Source organism: Ceratotherium simum, chromosome 11 (genome assembly GCF_057802395.1).
Source record: "Ceratotherium simum simum isolate JZ-2026a chromosome 11, ASM5780239v1, whole genome shotgun sequence".
Classification (NCBI taxonomy): Eukaryota; Metazoa; Chordata; class Mammalia; order Perissodactyla; family Rhinocerotidae; genus Ceratotherium; species Ceratotherium simum.
The window spans coordinates 21,472,073-21,496,108 of record NC_141910.1 but is presented as its reverse complement, the minus strand read 5'-3'; the positions used below and the strand labels follow the sequence as shown (position 1 = coordinate 21,496,108).

The window sequence follows — 24,036 nt, the reverse complement described above, 5'->3', positions numbered from 1 at the left end:
TTAGCTGAAATTTAAACTTTTATAATTAAATAAAAACCAAACATTTAAAAATATACATACTACACTTACTCGAAAAACAAACCCTTAACGTTGGCAACTGTATTCACTAAGCACAGATATAGTATATTTAAAAAAAATTAGTTTAAACCATGTGACCTTTTAGACAGATCCATTGTTCTTTTATAAACTACAGATGGTAAGTAATGTAGTGATAATTTTGAAAAAAATCTGGTAAGTGAAATAATGTCTAAACTTCCATTTTGCAATATGAAAATATTTCTTACAGCTAATTAGAAGACTAATAAGGTTTTCATAAATGGCACCAACGTCTCACAATAAACTAATTCAGAACATATCCACTAGTACAAACTAAAACATTGCCATAAGGGGAATTTGGCAATGTCTAGCAAAATTACATAGGCAATTAGCCTTTGACCTAGGAATCTCACTTCTCAGAATCCATCTCAAAGACACACTGATGAAAATACTAAAGAACATACGTTCACTGCGGCACTGGTGGTAACTGCAAAGGAATGGAAACAACCCAAATGTTGACCAATAAGGGGCTAGTTCAATATATCATAACAGACACTATACACTTTTAAAAGAATTAAGGAATATCAATTAATGTACTATATAGAGAGCAGTTTCTCAACCTTTTTTTCAATATTGTCCCCCAAGAAGTCTTTTTAGACATTTTCATTCCTAATCACCCCCCCATAAAATTTTAGTATCACAGATCTACTGTGTATCTGTTTATGTACCATGACCCTTGGGAGGGCCACAAACCACTGTAACATCCAACATTTTATTCACTCGTCAAGAACCAATTTTTGCCCCATTGGGGTGATATCCCCCATTGAGAATGCATACTGTAATCTCCAGAGTGTACTGTAAGGTGAAAACAGCAAAGTGGAGAAAAGTATGTAGAGTATGCAAATGCTTATCTAAGATGAAGGACACACAGAGGGAGGGATGGATGGATGGATGGATGTATCAATATAAACCAAAACTTTTTAAAATGGTGACTTAAAGGGGTATATAGGGAGGAAGGGGACCAGAATTAAAGTTAAATTTCTCTAAGTATGCTATATTTCTTGGATTTGACTTTGGAATCATATAACTACTTAACATAGTTATAAAACAACATTATATATATATATTTTTTTTTAATAATTTTATTTATTTATTTATTTTTCCCCCAAAGCACCAGCAGATAGTTGTATGTCATAGTTGCACATCCTTCTAGTTGCTGTATGTGGGACGTGGCCTCAGCATGGCCGGAGAAGCAGCGCATCAGTGCGCACCCGGGATCCAAACCCAGGCCGCCAGCAGTGGAGCGCGCGCACTTAACCACTAAGCCACGGGGCCGGCCCACAACATTATATTTTTAAAAAATCAATCCTTAAACTATCAAAATCATATGAAACAAATTAACTGTGTATCAAGTTAGTGGCAAATCTACACAAAGCGGAATTATTTCAAGTAACTTTAAAACATAGTAATTTATCCGTTCATCCCACAAAGGATATATCCTTAAGAAGAGAAAGAAATTCTATATGTTTGTAGTATATTACTAACATTGTTAGTTCTGAGAGCATTCTATATATATTGGGATATAACAAATGAGTAATTACGTTGGTGTCATTGGGAACCACAATTTTCAGCCTGTTTGAAAGGAGATACATATGTAAGATTGAAGAAGTAAAAACTCTATAGTCCTGAATTTAAATTGGAACTATCAATACAAACTCATATTTTTTCTTTAAAAAGAGAAAGTTATTTTCTAGTTTTGTCCACTACAAAGGCCTAGAGATAATGACCAATGCAGTAGCAAGGAATATCTCTGGTACCCAGACTGTAATTTTTAAATACCATTTCCTACTAAAAGAAACTAGGGCTCCTTAGAGAAACGGCGGACTACAAATCTGGGGCAGAAAATGTATAATATGAACATCTTGCCATAACACAAAGTAAGAAAACTATCAATGACTAGTCATGAAATGTCAGGACTAAAGAATAAACTTGAGGAGGTTCCTACAAAAGATAGGACAGTTTGAACATCGATAAAAAAGCAAAGATCTTAAGTACTTCAATATTTATAAAATATATTTTTATAAAATTATATAAAATATTTTATATTAAAATTATAAAAATATTTGTTTAAAAATTCATCAGTCACCTTTGGAAGATGCTAGACTTTCAATTCATTATTTTGAAAACTGCTAAATAAAGGAAAAGAATCTAGAATTTACCCTGCCTATCCTTGTAAGAATTGTCCTTCAGAGTTACCAAATAGTTGTTATGGATAAATATCACTTTATAGAAATATTCCAGTTAATAAATGAATACGGAAGTATATAATTAGAATATCATGATTTACAATCCATAATAAGATGATAAACCTAGGCAACGATCATCAAATGGCTGCTACTATCATAAAAAGAGAGACAACCAGGTATGTGCCTCTTAACCAACATACACACCACTACCTATGGCACCTATTACCTATTTACAAAAAGTAAAACTTAAATTTGATCAAGCCTTTAAATCTAACTACCAGTTTATAGAAAATATAGGAAAAAGAAAAACATGCTAAACATGGGGATGCAGTCGGCAAAACCCAGACTGTGAGAAGTTCTATAAGACAAATAACTCAATTTCTTTATTAAATATTTTGAAAGGGAGAAAATGAGAAGAATGGAGAACTATATATCAAAGACACTTGAAATACATCAACCAATTGCAATGTATAGATATTATTTGGATCCTAATTTCAACAAACATTATAAAAAAGAATTTTGAGACAAAATTTGAAGAAAAATTTGAACACTGACTAGCTATTTGAAAATATAAATGATATTAGAGTTATGTTTTTAAAAATCCTTATCTTTAAAAGATACATAATAAAATATTTATGGATGAAATGAAATGATATTTTGGATTTGCTTCAAAATAATCTAGGAGTCAAGGAGGGGTATAGAGAAAACACAGTTGGCCATGAGTTGATAACTTACAGGTGATATACAATTTATCCAGCTTCATATATAACTCTCCTCATATAATTTCCTGTATTTTTGTGTATATTTGAGTTTTCAATAAGTTTTTTAAAAAGCAGCACCAGGGTAAGATATAAATCTACACATAATTTTAACATTGCTTGGCTCTCAATTAGTGTTTATGAAGATCACAGATTCCTTTTTAATGCAGACTACAGGTTAACACTCAGGTATGTGTTATCCTCAGGTATGAAGAGTCTTCAACAAACCACAGCAAAGAATTATGGTAGGAAGTCCATGTGACTGTATCTACTGATGTTTGCCGCACCAAAATAATAAAACTCTCTGCCATTTCAGCATAATATAAATGTAAGGTTCTACTTGACCTCAGATATTGTCTTAAATAACTGAGTGGCTTCATTTCTATGCATTCTTAACCTAATTTTAAAGTCTGATAAATATTATAAAAGAGAGCGGATATAAATCTCAATACTAACATCAAATAGTATTTATTATGAAATCACAGGTATATGATTATATGCAAAGATTTGTCTAAACAAATCATTAAATAAAACTTCCAGAATTAAAATGTTCTACAAGATTCATCTATTCATCCTTGTTCTAATTTTTTTATATGCTTGACTACTTTGACAGGAGATGCAATAATAATGGCCTGCACATTATTATTAACTTTATCAAAAATATTTAATAGGCAAATCTGCTAACAGTTCATTTTAAAAGTATGTATTCTAATAATCACACACAGTAATTTAGAGTGGTGAAGGAAATCTACTGAAATGACAAATAACCAAAATATCACTTTCTGAAAAAGTACTTAGGTTCATACAACCAGCTTAAATAAATGAGAACAATTCCAATACTTTCTACTTTGATATGCCTCAATTTATACATTAATTCAGATCTTCTACTAAGCTGTAAGTTCACTACAATGACCTTTGTGCTGCTTTTATCAGAGAAACTAACATATCATTGAACTCTACAGTAATTCTAGTTTCATCAAATAGCAGAAAGTCTGTTTTTTGGCTTTATCACAGAGCACACAATGTGGATGTTTTCTTACTATAATGTTTTGAAGATTTGAATTATAGGAGATTATATCAGGATCAAAGAATATGTTAAATACCTTTTGATACTTCCAATAATAAAAATCCCATAAATGGAATCCCAAAGTGGCCAATCAATGAAACCACAATAAGCTGGGATCTATAATTAACTCTGAATGTTTTCCGCCTTTTCTTTCCAAAGAAAAACAGGCTTATGACTAGATAACAAGCTAGTTTCATTAATTTTTATCCTAAAATCAACTACTATGGTAAGTCCTAGCTCAGCAAACCTAGCCGACAGTTTAACATCTATTGCACTATAAAGTCAGCATTGATGTTCAGAGTGATCTACTTGAGGTCCTATAAATCCTCGATCAAATATATTTAAAAGTATACATAGCTCTCGGGTCAGATGAGACCTGGGTTGAATCTCAACTCTACTGTTTCATAACTTACTGCAGATTTTGAAGCAAGTCACCTAAGACTTTCTGTGCCTCGGTTTCCTTATCTATTAAAATGGGGATAAGGGGACCGGCCCCGTGGCATAGTGGTGAAGCGCGCGCGCTCCGCTGCTGGCGGCCCGGGTTCAGATCCCTGGCGCGCACCGAGACACCGCTTGTCACACCATGCTGAGGCGGTGTCCCACATAAAGTGGAGGAAGATGGGCACAGATGTTAGCTCAGGGCCAGTCTTACTCAGCAAAAAGAGGAGGATTGGCATGGATGTTAGCTCAGGGCTGATCTTCCTCAAAAAATAAATAAATAAAAATAAAAAATAAAATGGGGATAAGATTACCTATCTCATTGAGGTGTTTTTTTGGGGGGGGCTGTCAAATAATACATGCAATATACTTAGCACAGTCAGTATCTGGTACAGAGTACCAAAGTATTCAAAATATGTTCTTAGGTTTTATAGTGGTGGTGGTAGTAGAGTAATGGTGGTAGTAAATGGTAAGAAAAGAAAGTTAACAATGGTGAAAACTGAAAGAGTTTCTACATAAACCTTTACAATGAGAAAGAGTAAATAGGGGCCAGCCCAGTGGCATATCGGTTAAGTTCGTGCGCTCCGCTTTGGCAGCCGGGGGTTCCCAGGTTCAGATCCCAGGCACGGACCAACGTACCGCTTGTCAAGCCATGCTGTGGAAGCTTCCCATATAAAGTAGAGGAAGATGGGCACGGATGTTAGCCCAGGGCCAATCTTCCTCAGCAAAAAGAGGAGGATTGGCATCGGATGTTAGCTCAGGGCTAACCTTCCTCACCAAAAGAAAAAAAGAGTAAACAACTACACTACATCCTTGAATTTCAAGGTAAGTGAAGCTTTCCATATCAAAACCTGCAAGTTATCAAGGTTCAAATATATTCTTAGATCCATAATGAGACTTCTGTATTACATCTGCTTAACAAGTATTTGAATGTCATTAACCTATCAGCAACACATTTAGTTAAATTAGTATAGAACACAAATGATATATATTGTTACACTAATTACCATACATTTTTTATTGCTGATAGCAGAATTTCATTTCATGAGTAATCGTTAAAAATATTTATGTCCTAATAATTCAAATTGCCCAGTTTTGCAAAACTTAGGCAATAATTTAAAAATCTTTAATTATAAAAATCAACAAATGTTCAAAAGATCCATTTTAATAATTATGAATTATGCAATGAGCCAAAATTTCCCAGTGTGTAAATTACTCTCCACGCTCAGAAGAGGAGATAGAACTGTGAGATTTTTACATCAATAACAGATACATTGTACCCCTAACACATTAGTAGGACACTCTTTGAAAAGAGACAGGAAGATGTATTAGTTGAAAATTTTCTTTTTAAAAAGAACGAAATCATGTGGGAAGATGTTACCACTTTAATTCCAAATTCTGAAAAAGTAGAATACCCAATGGCAATTAGAAACCAGGCTTTTCAATTCTAGTGCATACTAGAGTCTCACAGAGAGCTTTAAAAAAATACAAATGTGCAGACTTTACCCCCTAGGAAATCTAAGTTAACTGGTTTGGATGAAGAGTGGTATACTTTTTTTTTTTTTAATAATTTTATTTATTTATTTTTTTCCGCCAAAGCCCCAGTAGATAGTTGTATGTCATAGCTGCACATCCTTCTAGTTGTTGTATGTGGGACACGGCCTCAGCATGGCCGGAGAAGCAGTGCGTCGGTGCACACCCAGGATCCGAACCCTGGCCGGCAGCAGGGGAGCACGTGCACTTAACCACTAAGCCACGGGGCCAGCCCTGGTATACCTTTTTAAAAGCTCATCTGAGGATTCTAATATGCAGACAGGATTAAGAACTACAGTCATATATAAACTACCAATGATTAATCAGGGACTATGATTATGGAAAGAAAAAGAAAGAATAAGAGAATGGTACAGAGAGTCAAGATACATTTGGTAATACCCTGGCAGATTCCATAAATATGTAAATATTTATTTTTTAATAAATAAATAAATAAATAAAAGCTCTTGCCTAAGACATTCAGGGCCCAATAGAAAGATATTTTTTAAAAAAACAACACAAATGACAATAAAACATGGTAAATGTTGTAAAATTTCATTAAAGAATACAAACAAAATGTTCTGGGAGTTTCAAAGTCACAAAAAATGTTTCTATAGAAAATAATATCAAGATTAAAAAATATAGAAAGACTGAGAAAAAAGAAAACATACATAAGCACTTTTTACTACCACTGACTGGAAAATATATAATAGGTTAATAGCACACAGAAATATCGGACACAAATAAGACTATTCAAATTATTTTTAAATAAGTAGAGATTTGCAATTATAGTAATTTGACTATTAGAAGATTTTGGTGTGAAAGTTCCTTTTAAAAGCATTAGTAAGAACATAGCCAAAAACAAAACTTGGACTAAGAGCTATCAAATGGAAAGACTATTAACAAATCAATCCAATAGAGTCCTTTGGTTATTCTACTGAGAGAAAGATTTCTTATTTTAAGTAAGACTCTATGCTTTTCTAAGATATGCCCCACAAAAATGACTAAACTTTGGTCTCTGGTATGAAAAAAAAAAAGAGAAAAGTGTGTAAAATTCAAGTACAGTATCTCTTTTCTCCCACTGAGAGAGCATAATTATTTTAATAAACTAAGAACAGAGGTTACACCACTAATGCTTATAGTAGACAAGAGACCTATAATACACGTTATCCTAATTGATCAGACAAAAACAAAAAGGGTTCAAAACTAATTCTTATGCTTCCAAATAAAGTTAAACGGCATTAAAAATATCTGTGAAGCTATAAAAGAAAGTAACTGATGATGATATTTATCAACTTTATAGCAAAAGGAATGATAAAGTAAATCATTCAGATAGGATTTGACAGTAATTAAAAAAAAAAAAAACTGGATTACAATATAGCCAGCCTTAAATTATTTAAACTATGAGTCAGTATTCTTCCTTGATGGAAAAACATTTTCTTTTAGAGTATTTTTATCTTTGAAAATTACTTGCATATGAAGGTGTTTATCAGAAGTTAGAAGAAATTCAACACAAGTTCTGATACCAAACTTCTATACAGTTATTACCACACTGGAACTGATATTTGATAGGTAGCTTTACAGAAATGTTTTATATGAAGAATAAATACTCTTTACACATGTGTACGTTCTTAAAAAATAATAGTAGAAAGATATTTGAGCAAAATGTAGACAATCAGAATATTTGGAAATCTTTTTAAAAATCATATACTATTTTATGAACAATATTTTATCCTTTGAGTTAAGATACAAACAAAAAGAGTAAGGTTGCAAATAAATGTAAACTCTTCTTTGGGCTCAAGATAAATATGAGATTATAAAATTTTCATTCTGTCGCCAATAAATCATAATCTACTGGGAATAAATATCCAACCCTGTTCTTAAATTTTTTCCAGATAGCTTTGGATAACTATACATCAACATTATTAGGCATAAACTTATGACTCAAGGAAAATTAAATTAAATAAAATAAACTGCAGGACCTTTGGGGTAAAAATTACAACAGATTTGGATTTTGTGTTTAGCAGGCAAGCAATCAACCTTTGATCCTATTTCTCAGCACTGTTCTATTTAGAGGATAAAGCACTCTATACTCTGTAGAACTGGCTCCCAGGTCTGTTCATCAACATTCATGATATTATATAGTAGAGACAAGTGAAAAACATAGTTTCTGTCATTACAGAAGTCCATTTTTCTAAAGTAGTGACAAAATTTTTATTTTAAAAATATATTCCACACACACGTTCAAAAAAGGGAAATATTTAAAATTTCAGAGGTGAAAGGGAAACTAAAAATCATTTAGTCACCCTGGGTTCCACCCTGGGAAATCTAAAATAGGCTTCAAAGGACTATAGACCACTCAAAATTGATTGCAAAATTTTATATACAGGTATATTTTTATGGAAAGAAGTTCCAATCACAGCTTTCAATAGATTCTCAAAAAGGTTTGTGACTCAGACTTTTTCCGTAAACATCCAAGTCTGCATTAGGTTCCTCCCCTAAGGTTAGAGCTCCATAGTGATCTGTACATTCATCATCATACTGTATAGCATATATTATAACTACCCATGAATTTCTGCCTCCCTGCTCCCGCCAAACGAATTGTAGAAACAGTGAGAGCATAGAGCACCTCGGCTTTGTTCATGGCTATATTCCCAGTATTCTGCCTGGGGTCTGACATGTAATAGGTGATCAACAACCATTTCTTGAATGAATGAATCAATCAATCATTTACGTAATTAAACTTGGGCGAATTTTAAAAAAATGCTTTCTAAATAAATATTCCAATTACATATTCTTAGTCAATAAGAATTTATAATTCAATTAAAATAAACTTATTTTGAAGCTAACTTTTCCAGAATATATTATCTATTGTTTTCCAGAATATATTAAGTATCTATTAAGTTACAGAGCACATCTTCCATAAAACTTCTTTGTAGTTACTCAGTAATGTAAAGTTTGGATGGGTTTATCAGTAGATAGGAACTTCCACAAGGACACTGCAAGCCTGCTTAACTGAATGAAATTTTGATGGTTTGCAATTGGTCTACCTGTAAATTAAACATTTTGACATGATCTCACATAAAATAACTAAAATCCTAATCTTAAAGTATTTTCAAAATAAGAACTTAGGAGAAATTGGGTCTTTTCCATCACCATGTGGAAGTTTTTGCAATGTGATAAACAGACAATGCAAATCAGAAACGAATTTTAATAATTATTAAATTTAAAACCTATTCAAGAACTTGTAAAATGAACTTAATTTTAGATATACTGGTATTCTTTCCTTCACCTTGATCTACTATCTTGACACAATACTACTTGAACATTTTCAAAATGTAATCATTTTCAAAGTCATGACTGACCTTTCATTGATTTCACCTACGACAAAATTTAATCTTGCTTCTCTCTCCAAATGTTTCATAAATATTGGTCTTTACAGTTTTTGTTTGTTTCGTTAAAACTAAAATATCAGAATGATAACATTACTAAACAGATCGATCTGAAATAAAAAATACCCATGTAACTTTAAATATATTCACACTTCTTTGGCTAACATTACACACTAAAATTTATCCTTTAAAAATTTCTAACATTTCTAACAGCTTACATACCGGAAGCTATGAATGCCCTGAAGTTCCTGCTGTAGAACCTCCTGTGTTGTTGCTATTAAGTCCAACGCTCCAACAAATTCAGAAGTAGATAACAACACTTGTACTGTAGGCTGAGTTTGGTGTACAGTGGCCATTAATTTCAGTTTATTGTATACTTTAACACAATTATTTCTGGTAAGTGCCAGTCTTAAAATGTGTAGTGATCCTTCACACATTACTTTATCAATCTGTGCAATTTTATCTCGAAGCATTTTTACAGCCTGGGAAGTTTTCTTGAGGTAGTCCTGCAATTCGTGTTGAGAGGTCATTGCATGAAAAAATGCTTCTGAACGTAGAGAGATCTGGTGAGCAATGTTTACTTCCACGATATCCAGATAATGGCTCAGCTTAAGAGGAAAGGGAAAAAAAATCATGGAGCATTAAAAGTATACCTTCCTTGACTATCCCAATACTTTCTGAAAATGATACAAGATTTCTACATGTATTTTAAATCCCATTTTGTGAACTGTTTGATTATGGGGTCCTTGATATTAAGCATAACAAAATGGAAGGGAGATGAAAGGTACAGCCACTCCAAAGATTAATAAATCTAAGACAAAAGAGCAGAAGGTGATTTACCTTCTTCTGCTCCTATCCTTACTGCCCTCCAAACATCAACTACATTCTAGAAAGTGAGAGTACCCCACAGTCATCTCAGATTATAATCTAGTTTCAGAAATTCTAAAATCTGAGAGAGAATGATCTCCTTAACCCTCACACATCACCAACATCACACATCACCAACATCACACATCATTTAACTGACCGAAAGATGATTAGAGTAACCATTTATTGACCTCCTCCTTCTATATACCAGGCACTGGTATTTTATATACATCACAGATGAGGAAACTGAGGCTCAGAGACATGAAATAACTTGAATAAAGTCATGTAGTTAGTAAGCAGCAAAACTAAAATTTGAACCCAGGTCTCCCTGACTCAAAAACTGAAGCTCTTTCTACTGTACTTTGCTGCCTCAAAATGCTAAGAAATCCATGCAAGACAGATTGGTGGTCCAGTCACAAATTACAGAAAGTATGTATCAGAATTCATTTGGATTTTTTTTCAAGGCTGCTTATTTACATTTCAAAAATTATTTTTCTCAATTTGTAAAACTTAGTTTATTTCCAATGCATTTTCCTCTTAAAAGGTTGACAAATGCCTTAAACAATTAGTTCACGTATATTTTATTTGCAACACTACCAAGATTAATTCCTAACATATATTAAAAATGCTTCCTAATTTCAAATATGAACTTCTAAAACTTGAGTTGTCTTTTCTTCCTTTCTAAATGCACATGCCTTTTTTGGCTATGTTATCTTTCCATTTCTCTCCCACTTTTTTACTTTTAGATTCTTCAACCTATAGCTCAAACTTTAGGCACTATCCCTGAACATCTCAGCAGAATTCATAGCGTTAAAGGGTTAATGGACTTTCAATATTTAGGACTCCTAAAATTAGAAGAGATTACTTGGTCACCAAGCCTCTTTTCTTAAAACCATATAAGATCATGCATTTTTTCAGTAAGGCTCCTCTAATAATCTATTACAATAAATAATAGGTTACAAACAAAAAATTCTTCCAGAGTTTACATCTCTTGAGTTTATACCCTTTTGCTGTTCTTTTCATCTTCAGTATGGCTGTTCATTTGTTTACCTAAAAAGCAATATGGGGACAAAGGTACTTGGGTATGTTGCAAGCTAACATGGACTCAATTTTCAGAAAAGTAAATGGAGAATGGGTAACTCCTTTAGGACAGTGCTGTTCAGAATGCGATTTATATGCTGCTGCCAGTCTGCAAACTATTGAACAGGTTCGTGATAAAATAAGGAACTTGGCTGGAAAGTAAATCAACTACATCGCTAAGCCCACTGCACTGTTTTCATAGAAAGACTTTCTTCATGAAGGAAGCAGTGCAATTTTTTCATTCTAGTGCAAACTCCTTATCTCATCACAGACCAGCACTTTGGGAAGCACTACAATAGGATACAAATTTCCCTAATCCTGGTTGTAGCATCTCCTGTCTTGAAAGCTAAGAAGACAGCTGTTGTCAATCATAAAGTAAGTTTGAGAGTGCTCTCTTGGAATCCTGTCTTCTATTCCTTTTCTTAAGAAGAGAGCAGAATGAGCAAGAGCCAGAGTGTAAATATAACAAACCTGATTCTGCAACTTACCAAAAAAAAAAAAATTCCATTACTTTAGTCATTTTAAAACATTTAGCATGAGAAAATTGTTTCATTTGAATTTCAAAGATTTCTGCAACTTATCAATATTCTACTCATCTATTCTTTTCAAAGGCATATTTTCGTAATTCATTTCCCATTAAAATTCTATAAAGGGAACAACTTTTAAAGTATTCCTAAAAGTATCTGTATAGATTGATGAGATTTTTATTGGCTTTTGTTGTTTTTCTCTTTTAAGGTATTATTCTACCAGGGCATATATTTGAAATGTGAAAAAGCAGTTTGGGAGTGAGCCTGTGTCCATAAACCCATCATTTTCATCAGATTTATGAATCTGTTCTTACTCAAGGAAAACCTTTAGAAGGTGAAAATGTTGTCAAAGGAAAAAGTGAGTTCATTTTCGTTTTCAACTGTGAGAAAAGGAATACTCATGATTCTTTTCCCACATTTCTTCTCCTCTCCTCCCCAAACTAGTTCTTACTTGAGTTACTGAGGAGGGAACCTAATTTATTGAATAGTCTTTCTAAGGCAAGCTTTCAGACTGCCAAAAGATGTCATTAGACTGAAGCAAAACGCTTTCTTCTCAGTTTAAGAACCACAGTCAGTTTTAGAAAAGCTCTAAACCAAGTGCTGAGAAAGAACAGAGATCAAAGGTCTTTACTTCCTAAGCAAGTTTTAAAAGATTCTTGATATGTGAGTTGATATGTTTAAAGTTCTACATTTTTTTTTTTTTTTTGCGAGGAGGACTAGCCCTGAGCTAACATCCGACGCCAATCCTGCCCTTTTTTCTTGAGGAAGATTGGCCCTGGGCTAACATCCGTGCCTGTCTTCCTCTACTGTATATGGGACGCTGCCACAGTATGGCTTAGCAAGCGGTGCATCAGTGCGCGCCCAGGATCCGAACCTGCGAACTCCAGGCCGCCACAGCGGAGCGCATGCACTTAACCACTTGTGCCACAGGGCCGGCCCCTAAAGTTCTACATTTTAAATGACTTTCAAGACACTGACTTCTGAAATATAGAACACTGTAAAATTTTTAAAAACCGTTGACTAACAATATGCTAAAGACTAGGCTTTGCAAAGCTAAAAATACAACAGGAATATTCTATTTTTTAACTATGATGTTTTTGCTTTAAAATAATCATCCTTACTAGGTGTAAATGAGGAAAAATGGTGTATCAGGAAAAGGTGATTTTCTGTGCTTTAAATCATAAAGAATATAAAATTAGCCAATATAGTGCTTGGGATAAATGTAAAGCAATTAATTGTCTTATCTAATATATCTTTTCAACTGAAATTCCATCAATCACTGTTTCAGATAAGAAGCACTCAAACAATAAGCTTCTCCTTTTTCACCAACACAACTTGTATTCCATTGAATCAAAATGCTATTACTTTATCAGTTAAGATTTGAGGGCTTACAATTATCAGTAACAATAAAAATGAAATTAAAAGTAGTGCTTACTAAATAACTAAATCTGAACTCATGAAATAGTACCACTTAACTAGAATAAAGTTCTCTACACGGAAAAAGTAAAAAAGAAATTACCTTTTCTTGTAGCAACTTTGAGGAAGCTGCATCACGATTTCCTTTTCCACCAGCAGTATTAAAATGAGACCATGGTAAAACTGAATTAAAAGTTAAGGAATCATCCAAGGCAAAATCTGGTTTCATAAAAATCTATTAAAAAAATGCATTTCCCTCAATTAGATTACATTTTCTTTACATTCATTATCCCTTCTAATATCATAAGACCATTAAATAATAATTAACTTGGATCTCAAGCATAAAGAGCAAAAGCAAGTGATGACAGGTTGTTACTTACACAAAAATCTGTATAAGAAAAATGTATAAATAATGTTCATCAAGCTAAAAATCCTCATGAAAGATAGAAAAATGTTTTTTTGCCTTTACCAGTGGAGATGATCATTCCATTACTACTTGATCAAACTCACTAATACAGTCCCATTGGGCACATACCAAAGAGAGAGAACATACTTATCCTAAAATTTCCATATTATTTACCACTGATAGTGGTTTTTAAAAAATGCCAAATATCAATTTCTCTATATTTATATTTCTATTTTCTCCTGCTTAAAATTCTTTCAAAATTAGTTTTTTAGATTAGACATACACTAAATTTCAAAACCAAAGCAAATTCAATTTTATTAAGAGCCTCCTCTTTTTCCCTTACATATCACATCCATCTGGGCACTAACTCCTAATCATTATATTTCCTAGATATCGCTTGCATCTCCTCTCTCCTCTATCTCCACAGCATTTCATTAGCGCAGTTCTTCATTATCTCTGGATTACAGTAAATGGCTACTTACTGATGTCCTTCCCCAATCTATACCCTATATTGTTGTCAGATATGCCTTTAAAATGCAAGTATAACTGAATTAACATCTCTGTTTAATTCTCTCAGTGGATTAGCATGACCCCAAAGACCAAACTCTTTAAAGTGGCATCAAAAGCCCTTCATTTTTTTGGACCCACCTACCTCTGTATCTTGCCACTCTCACTATTTACAAGTAACATTCTAGCAATACTCAACCGTCTTTCATACCCTCTTATGCTTAAGCATCTTTATACATCCTTTTGGCCTAGAATGCCCTTTCTTGTCTATCTTCCTAGAGAATATGACCCAATCTAAAGGACAAACATGTTTCTGTATATGACACAGAGATTAATCATCCCATTTCTAAACACAAGTATATCATGTGTACTTATCTCATAATTAAATGAATATGTATAGCTCCCTCTGGAGACTATATGTTCCTGTAAGACTGGATTTATAGCTTACTAATCTTTGTATCCCCAGGACCTAGCATAAGGTCTGAAACATGGTTTAATCAATTAATTACTTAATTTCTATGCTATATTTTATTATATTTACTGATTCACTTTACCTAGATCTAAAAATGAGTATGAATGTGATAGGGAAAATCTAACTAGGGACATGAGTATATTTTCTAATCCCAGCTTTAATATAATTGAAAGTATTGATTAATTCAATAAGTATTTACTAATTCTGTAACTCTTATGGTAGGCACTGAGGGGGAAACAAAGATAAATTATTACAGAGGTCCTAATCTCAAGCATCTTTAGTCCAAGGGATATGATAAAATATATACATAAATATCTTATAAGGGGAACTGTGACAAATGCCTTAAAAGGGAAGGCAGGGGTCTAAATAAAATGCTATGAGAATTCGGCAAAGGGGACAATTATCTTCAGTTGGGAGGAAATATATTCATGTAAAGTTGCCATTTAAGCAAAAGATTGTAAAGGATTCAGTATGGGGAGATGAGGGAAAAGTCTTCCAGGCTAAAGGAACAGTGCAACTAAAGCACAGAGCCAGCAAAAAAGTTTAGCTGAAGTAAAGAAATGTTTAAAGATTACTAGGCAAAAGTTAAGAGTGTGACTATGATGGAAACGAATAATTAAGGCCCTTAAATGACAGAGTTTGAATTTTGTAGGAATCAAAGAACTTTAAAAACAACCACCCTTTCCTTTTTGTTTCTGTCTTTCATCTTTCTTTCTCTTCTCACCCTAAAGAGCAATTATCACAGACCTCTTTGAGAATCTGATGAATGCAATGGACTCCTTACCCAGAAAAAAAAAGAAAACCTCATCTATTACACACCTCTACAAAATTTTTCACTGAAAATTTTTCAGATTCAAAAAGAAATTTCATTTCAAAGAAAACATCTCAGTAATTTGAAGGAGTAGTAAGAGCAATAAAATTCTTTTTTAGGATGGAGAGACAAACATATTGCTAGGTTTCGGTGATAAAGAAGAGATTGATGAGGCAAAAGAGAGAGAAAAGAAGTGATGCAACAAAGTCTCAGAAGAAGCAAAGTGGTCAAAGTGTCAAAAACCAGCCAAATGAAAGCTTCTGACAAGGCAAAATTAAAGATAAAATATTAAAAAGCAGTATTCTCATTTTTTAAGCTTTGTTACCTTAGGTACTTGCTCCAGATCTGTCCTAGATTTATCTATGAAAAAAAGGAAAAGGAAAATATAATTGTTTAAACTTGTTTTCATTTTACTTCCATAAACTTTTATTTTGACAGATTCAATACCATACTAGGTCACAACCAAGTAACTCTTTAAGTTTCTTCCTTCAACAAGTTATCTGTCAAGCACCTCCTATATGTCTAGCAGTAGGCAAAACACTGAATAAGACCTGTTTCAAATAATTTTAATCAATTGTCTAGTAGCGATAAAACAACTAAATACATTTCAAGTCTTTTTTAAATGGATACAGAAAGCTTGATGTTATCCTATTAAGTTTTGGTGAGAATAAGTTTGGCATGCTATGTAGTTGTAAAAAATAAACTAAATTCTAAAATAGGAATACTGTTTTTATTGTTCAAAATATCCACCATTCCATTCAGAATTTCTTATAATCAAAGATTTTTTTAATACCATATAAATTTTCTTCTTAGACATCTTAGTTTGTATCATCTGTATTTACCTGCAAATCAACCTACTTTACCTTCATCTCGCCAACTGGATCTCAGACAAGATACCCTCCTTTCCAAAACTAACCTCTCTGCACTTGGACTCTAGCCCCTCCTGCCTCTTCTGTGAGCTCACTTCATCAATTACCCTGCCTCTCTCCATATCTTCAATGTCTCCCCTTCTAATAGCTCTTTCCTTTTTGCACATAAACATGTTCAGTTTTCCCCATTAAAAAAAAAAAAAGATAAAACCCCCAGGGCCCAGACTAGATTGAAGCAAGGGAGGACCTCGGATGCAAAATTTAAGAAAGCACTCAGTCTCAGTTGTGGAAGTACCTCTCTTGCTTCATCTAATCTTGGCCATGCAAAAACATTCTTTCACTCTGTTCCCTCTAGTCAATACCTATATCTCAGATCTTCAAGTCACATCCATACTGGTAGTCTCCATTTCTTTCTCTTGTACTCACTCCTTAATATACAGTATTGAGGTTTCTCTAATCACCAGTCCAGTCTAAATGCTCTAAGATCTCCTAAATTGCCAAATCCACGGAGACTTCTCAGTGTGCAAAATGAGCTATCCCTGAATTTTTCTGACATTGTAGACTAACCATTCTCACTACTTTGAAACTCTCACTACTCTTCATTTCTAAGGTGGAACTCTCTCTTGGTTGACTCTCCTATCTCTCTGACTCTCCTGTCTCTCCTATCCTCTCTCTTGGTTGACTCTCCTATCTCTCCTATTTATCTCCTTCACAGGTACCTCATTTTCTATCTGCCTCTTAAATGTGACAACTTCCTAGTGTTTATCATCCTTTCCGTCTCACTATTCACCTCCTCCCTGGGTGATCCCATCTGTGCCCTTGGATTCAACTACCATGCTATTGTCTAGCATATTGTCTATGATAATGTCTACCATACCTACATCTCCTGCCCATATCTCTTTCCTGAGCTCTGGGTTGCAGACCAGACATCTCCTTCTCTGCAAAACTGCAATTAAACCAGCCTCCACCTCTTCCAAAGTTCCTCCTCCTATATTGCACCTCTCACCTAGCCAGCTGCCCAAGCAAGAAATCTGGGAGTCATCCTTGAATTATCTTGCTCCATTACCAACAACTGACTGACCAACAAAACCTGTGGCTTGATCACTGAGGTATCTCTCAAAGGCCTAATTTCCTCTCCATCTTCATTATAACTGCTGTTGGAGCCATATGATTTCTCACTTGTATTACTGAAATAGCCTCCAACCGTCTCCTTGCCTCCAGTTTTAACATCATCCATAAATTTATTATCCATAACTGTTTTCACAGTGAAATGGATAATCATAAATCTGATCATGTCTGGTCAAAAATATTTTGCAGCTGTATATTGCTTTTAGAAAAGAAAAATTCCTTAGCATGGCATACCAGGTTCTTTGCGATCTGACTCCTACCTATTTCTTCAGCCTCATTTCTTGCTCCCAGTGGAGCCAACATACTGAACTCTTGTGGTTCCTTGAACACGCTAACTTCTCTCTGACTCTATGGCTTTGCATAAACTATTTCCTTTTCCTGGAATGCATTTTCCCACAACAATCTTTCTCAACAGCTAGTTCAGAACACAAGCAATCATCATCAATACTAGGAAGACTTCTAAGGCTAAGTTAGGAGCTCTATACAATCTTACCACACTGACTTACCACTTGATACACAGTGCAGTAATTGTTGGTTTATTTATTTAGCCTTACTTAGGAGACTATTGGCTTCTTGAGGACATGGACTATTTCTTATTCATCTATTTTTCAGCAAAAAGCAAAGTACCAAGCACCGATATATTAAATAAGTATTTCTTGAACTGAAGGATAACATTACCATCAGACCCATGATTTTTCTCTTAAAAGCTTATAGAAAAGATTATGATCATAGACTATAAAAATTTCACTAGAAATAAAAATTATAGGTATGACAGACAGTAAGTTCCAAAAATTCAGATTTTATTCACTAATATTTATGCTATGCTACAAATAGCACATATTCATCTAAATATTATCTACAAATAGCACATATTCATACCATGAGTATGTAAGAGAGTCCTGTCAAAGGTATCTTTAGGAGGACAAATATTCTTGCATCTCTCATGAATCTTCTCTCTCTAATAAAAAGACACAATGTGATCAATGCTATGTGGCAATATGAGTATTCAAAGCATCAAAATGTTTCACAACAGAGTATCAGAATATACCAAATTAGTTCTACAATTTTTAAATAAAATCACTAGCCTCTTGGACTTAAATAGAAACTAGTATGTTTAATAAACCAAATACCAATGAGATGTATAAACACTTATATACCTAAATTCATCCCATTTTACATAATTACAGTACAATCTCCATAAATTTGGAGTGAAGTGGGAAAGCAAATGAAAAATTCTTATTTATATAACAGAAATCAATTAAGAGAATACGTTTTTTAAAACAAGGAAGAGTGACATCAGCATCTGGTGGAGTGAGTTTTTCTCGTAGACTCTCCTCCAATAAGATACAACAAAAACGCCTTTCGCATGCCAACAAAGGACACTCACACAACATAAAAAATATCTGAGAGACCCATGCAGATGTACATTTGAAGGTGAAGGTGTTGGAACCCCCGGAGGAAGTGGGGAGAGGTAAGGAGAAACCCTCCCCCTCCCTATTCAATCAGTGACTCCAGGTCTGCGAGGCTCCTGGGGGGCAGGGGGCCGGGGGGTGGGGGTGGGGGTCAGGTGGCCCTCTGTGGGAAAACCGTCACTCTCCAAGTTCTCTCACAGCCTCTGGGAAATTCCCATATGGAGGAGACGGATCTGTTGTGGGGGTGCCATCAACATCTGAGCACCCCAGGAGAGCAGACAGCCATGAAAGAATGAGAAGCCCACAGGATCGGGTAGGCAAAAGAGAGCCGTTCCCCTCCCCGCTGCCGGAACTTCAGCACAGAAGTGGAGCAGCCAGAGTACCCGCGGATCACAGTAGGCTCAGAGTACACAGCTCTTGACCCCCACCCAGTGGCAGCAGGTGGAAACTGCGACCAGATATTTTTAGGATGAGGAAAAACAAGCCAACATCAGCAGGCATGATGCAAAAATATATTAAATCTCCAGACCATAAGGAAAATGACAAGCACCCAGAAATCAACCCTGAAGGCACAGAAATTTATAATCTAAAGGACAGCTATCATGAAAAAGCTCAACAAATTACAAGAAAACACAGAAAGACAATTCAATGAATTCAGGAATTTCTTCACAAAAGAGATTGAAACCATAAAGAAAAACCAATCAGTAATGTTGGAGATGAAAAACACAACAGAGGAGATAAAGGAAAATCTGGAATCTTTAAAGAACAGAGCTGACAACATGGAGGAAAGAATTAGCATTATTGAGGATAGGAATGCAGAAATGCTCCTGACAGAGAAGAGAGAACTAAGATTAAAAAGAAATCAAGAAATTCTCCAAGAAATATCTGACTCAATTAGGAAATGCAACATAAGGATTATAGGGATTCCTGAGGGAGAAGAGGGGGAAAAAGGAATAGAGAGCTTGTTCAAGGAAATAATAGCTGAGAACTTCCCAAATCTGAGGAAGGAGCTAGAAATACCAGTGGATGAGACCACTGGTCTCATCCCAGCCAACAGATCACCTAAATATATCAACATTAAAAGACCCTCTCCGAGGCATATAGTAGTAAAGCTGGCAAAAGACAATGACAAAGAAATAATATTAAGGGCAGCGAGACAAAAAAAATAAATAACATACAAAGGAATTCCCATCAGGCTCTCAGCACAATTCTCAACAGAAACTTTACAGGCTAGGAGAGACTGGAATGATATGTTCAAAATTCTGAAAGACAAAAACTTTCAGCCAAGAATACTCTATCCAGCAAAAATATCCTTCAAATATGATGGAGAAATAATAACTTTCCCAGATAAACAAAAGCTAAGGGAGTTCATTGCCACGAGACCCCCCACTACAAGAAATGCTCAACAAGGCCCTCGTGCCCGAAAAAAGAACGAGAGGGGATACAAAGCTTCAAGCAAGGAGAAAAACAGGTAGACAAAATCAGAAAACTTGCAGCTCTCTCTCAGAATAGGTTAGCAAACACTTAATTATACAATCAAAGATTAAGAGAAGGAAAACACCAAAAATAAATATAACCTCATCACTTTAAACACACACTCACAACACAAGATGGAATAAATTGTGACAATAATAACTGAGAAGGGGAAGAGGAAAGGGATCGAATCGACTTAGTCTAAGGAAATAAGAGGTCATCAGATAATGGCCTATCTCATCCACGAGATTTTTATAAACCTCAAGGTAACCACTAAACAAATAATCAGAACAGAGTCACATAACGATAAATAAAAAGAAAACTAAAAGAGTCATTATTCAGAACAAACTGACTGGTAGTCTGAAACACATGGGACAAGAAACAAAGGAAATGCAAAAGAACCGGGAAATGAGTGAAAAAATAGCAACATTAAGCCCTCAGATATCAATAATCACTCTAAATGTAAATGGATTGAATTCTCCAATCAAACCACACAGCGTGGCAGAATGGATTACAAAGCAAGACCCAACAATATGCTGCCTCCAGGAAACACATCTCAGCTCTAAAGACAAACACACACTCAGAGTGAAAGGATGGAAGACAATACTCCAAGCTAATGACAACCAAAAGAAAGCAGATGTTGCCATACTTATATCAGACAAAGTAGACTTCAAGATAAAATAGGTAATGAGAGACAAAGTGGGGCAATATATAATGATAAAAGGGACACTGCACCAAGAAGATATATCAATTATAAATACATATGCACCCAACACAGGAGCTCCAAAGTACATAAAGCAACTATTAACAAACCTAAAAGGACATATTAACAACAACACAGTAAGAGCAGGGGATCTTAACACCTCACTTACATCAATGGACAGATCATTCAGACAAAACGTCAATAGGGAAATAGTGGACTTAAATGAAAAACTAGACGAGATGGACTTAATAGACATATACAGAGCACTCTATCCAAAAACAGCAGACTACATATTCTTCTCAAGCACGCATGGAACATTCTCAAGGATAGACCATATGTCAGGAAACAAGGCAAGCCTCTATAAATTGAAGAAGACTGAAATCACAACAAGCATCTTTTCTGACCATAATGCTATGAAACTAGAAATCAACTACAAGAAAATAACTGGGTAAGCGACAAAGATGTGGAGACTAAACAACATGCTACTGAACAACCAATGGATCACTGATGAAATTAAAGGAGAAATCAAAAAATATCTGGAGACAAATGAAATGAAAATACGCCATAGCAAATCATATGGGATGCAGCAAAAGCAGTCCTGAGAGGGAAACTCATAGCAATACAGGCCCACCTTAACAAACAAGAAAAAGCCCAAATAAGCAACCTTAAACTGCACCTAACAGAACTAGAAAAAGAAGAACAAACAAAGCCTAAAGTCAGCAGCATGAGAGAAATAATAAAAATGAGAGCAGAAATAAATGAAATTGAAACCAAAATAACAGTAGAAAGGATCAATGAAATAAAGAGCTGGTTCTTTGAGAAGATAAACAAAATTGACAAACCCTTAGCCAGACTCACTAAGAAAAAAAAAAAAAAGAGAGAAGGCTCAAATAAATAAAATTAGAAATGAAACAGGATGGCCAGCCCCGTGGCTTAGCGGTTAAGTGCACGCGCTCTGCTGCTGGCGGCCCGGGTTCGGATCCCGGGCACGCACTGATGCACCCCTTCTCCGGCCATGCTGAGGCCGCGTCCCACATACAGCAACTAGAAGGATGTGCAGCTATGACATACAACTATCTACTGGGGCTTTGGGGGTAAAAATAAATAAATAAAAATTAAAAAAAAAAAAAAGAAATGAAACAGGAGAAATTACAATGGATACCACAGAAATACAAAGGATTATAAGAGAATACTATGAAATACTATATTCCAACAAACTGGACAATCTAGAAGAAATGGATAAATTCTCAGACTCATACAACCTCCCAAAACTGAACCAAGAAGAAACAGAGACTCTGAATAGACCAATCACAAATAAAAAGATCAAAACAGTAATCAAAAAGCTCACAAAAAATAAAAGTCCAGGACCAGATGGGTTCTCTGGAGAATTTTACCAAACATTCAAAGAAGATTTAATACCTATCCTTCTCAAACTATTCCAAAAAACAGAGGAAGATGGAACACTTCCTAACACATTCTACGAGGCCAACATCACCCTGATACCAAAGCCAGACAAGGACAATACAAAGAAGGAAAACTCCAGGCCAATATCGCTGAAGAACACAGATGCAAAAATCCTCAACAAAATATTGGCAAACCGAATACAGCAACACGTTAAAAAGATCACACACCATGACCAAGTGGGATTTCTACCAGGGACGCAGGGATGGTTCAACATCAGCAAGTCAATCAACCTAATACACCACATTAACAAAATGAGGAATAAAAACCACATGATCATCTCAATAGATGTAGAGAAGGTATTTGACAAGATACGACATCCATTTATGATAAAAACTCTCAACAAAATGGGTACAGAAGGAAAGTACCTCAACATAATAAAGCCCATATATGAGAAACCCACAGCCAACATCATACTCAACAGGGAAAAACTGAAAGCCACTCCTGTGAGAAGAGGAACAAGACAAGGGTGCTGACTCTCACCACTCTTATTCAACACAGTACTGGAGGTTTTGGCCAGAGCATTTAGGCAAGAAAAAGGAATAAAAGGAATCCAAATAGGCAACGAAGAAGTGAAATTCTCACTATTTGCAGATGACGTGATTTTATATATAGAAAACCCTAAAGAATCCATTGGAAAACTATTAGAAATAATCAGCAACTACAGCAAAGTTGCAGGATACAAAATCAACTTACAGAAATCAGCTGCCTTTCCATGTGTTAATAATGAACTAACAGAGAACTCAAAAAAGATAATCCCATTTACAATCGCAATAAAAAGAATAAAATATCTAGGAATAAATTTAACCAAGGAGGTGAAAGACCTATACAATGAAAACTATAAGACATTATTGAAAGAAATTGATTTCATGCACATGGATTGGAAGAATAAACATAGTTAAAATGTCCATAGTACCTAAAACAATCTACAGATTCAATGCAATCCCAATCAGAATCCCAAAGACATTCTTCACAGAAATAGAACAAAGAATACTAAAATTCATATGGGGCAACAAAAGACCCCAAACAGCTAAAGCAATCCTGAGAAAAAAGAACAAAGCTGGAGGTATCACAATCCCTAACTTCAAAATATACTACAAAGTGTTAGTAATCAAAACAGCATGGTACTGGTACAAAAACAGACACACAGATCAATGGAACAGAATTGAAAGCCCAGAAATAAAACCACACATCTACAGACAGCTAATTTTCGACAAAGGAGCTAAGAACATACAATGGAGAAAGGAAAGTCTCTTCAATAAATGGTGCTGGGAAAACTGGACAGCCACATGCAAAAGAATGAAAGTAGACCATCTTCTTTTGCCATACATAAAAATTAACTCAAAATGGACCAAAGACCTGAAGGTGAGACCTGAAACTATAAAACTCCTGGAAGAAAACAGACGCAGTACACTATTTGAGGTCAGTCATAACGGGA

General features: G+C 34.7%; 1 protein-coding gene across 5 annotated transcripts in view; it reads right to left on the bottom strand.

Moving 5' to 3' along the window:
• Positions 1-24,036, bottom strand: part of VPS54 (VPS54 subunit of GARP complex) — a 110,594-nt gene that overhangs the window by 46,221 nt on the left and 40,337 nt on the right. For all 5 annotated transcript variants that reach the window (XR_001391885.2, XM_004435626.3, XM_014791470.2 and 2 more), the window contains exons 4-7: positions 18,429-18,507; positions 15,878-15,912; positions 13,460-13,591; positions 9,689-10,074 (exon numbers count right to left, since the gene is read on the bottom strand). Coding sequence is in view for 4 of the 5 variants with exons in the window: in XM_004435626.3 (XP_004435683.1) it covers positions 9,689-10,074; positions 13,460-13,591; positions 15,878-15,912; positions 18,429-18,507 (632 nt within the window). In the remaining variant the exon portion in view is untranslated. The remainder of the gene's footprint in view (positions 1-9,688; positions 10,075-13,459; positions 13,592-15,877; positions 15,913-18,428; positions 18,508-24,036) is intronic.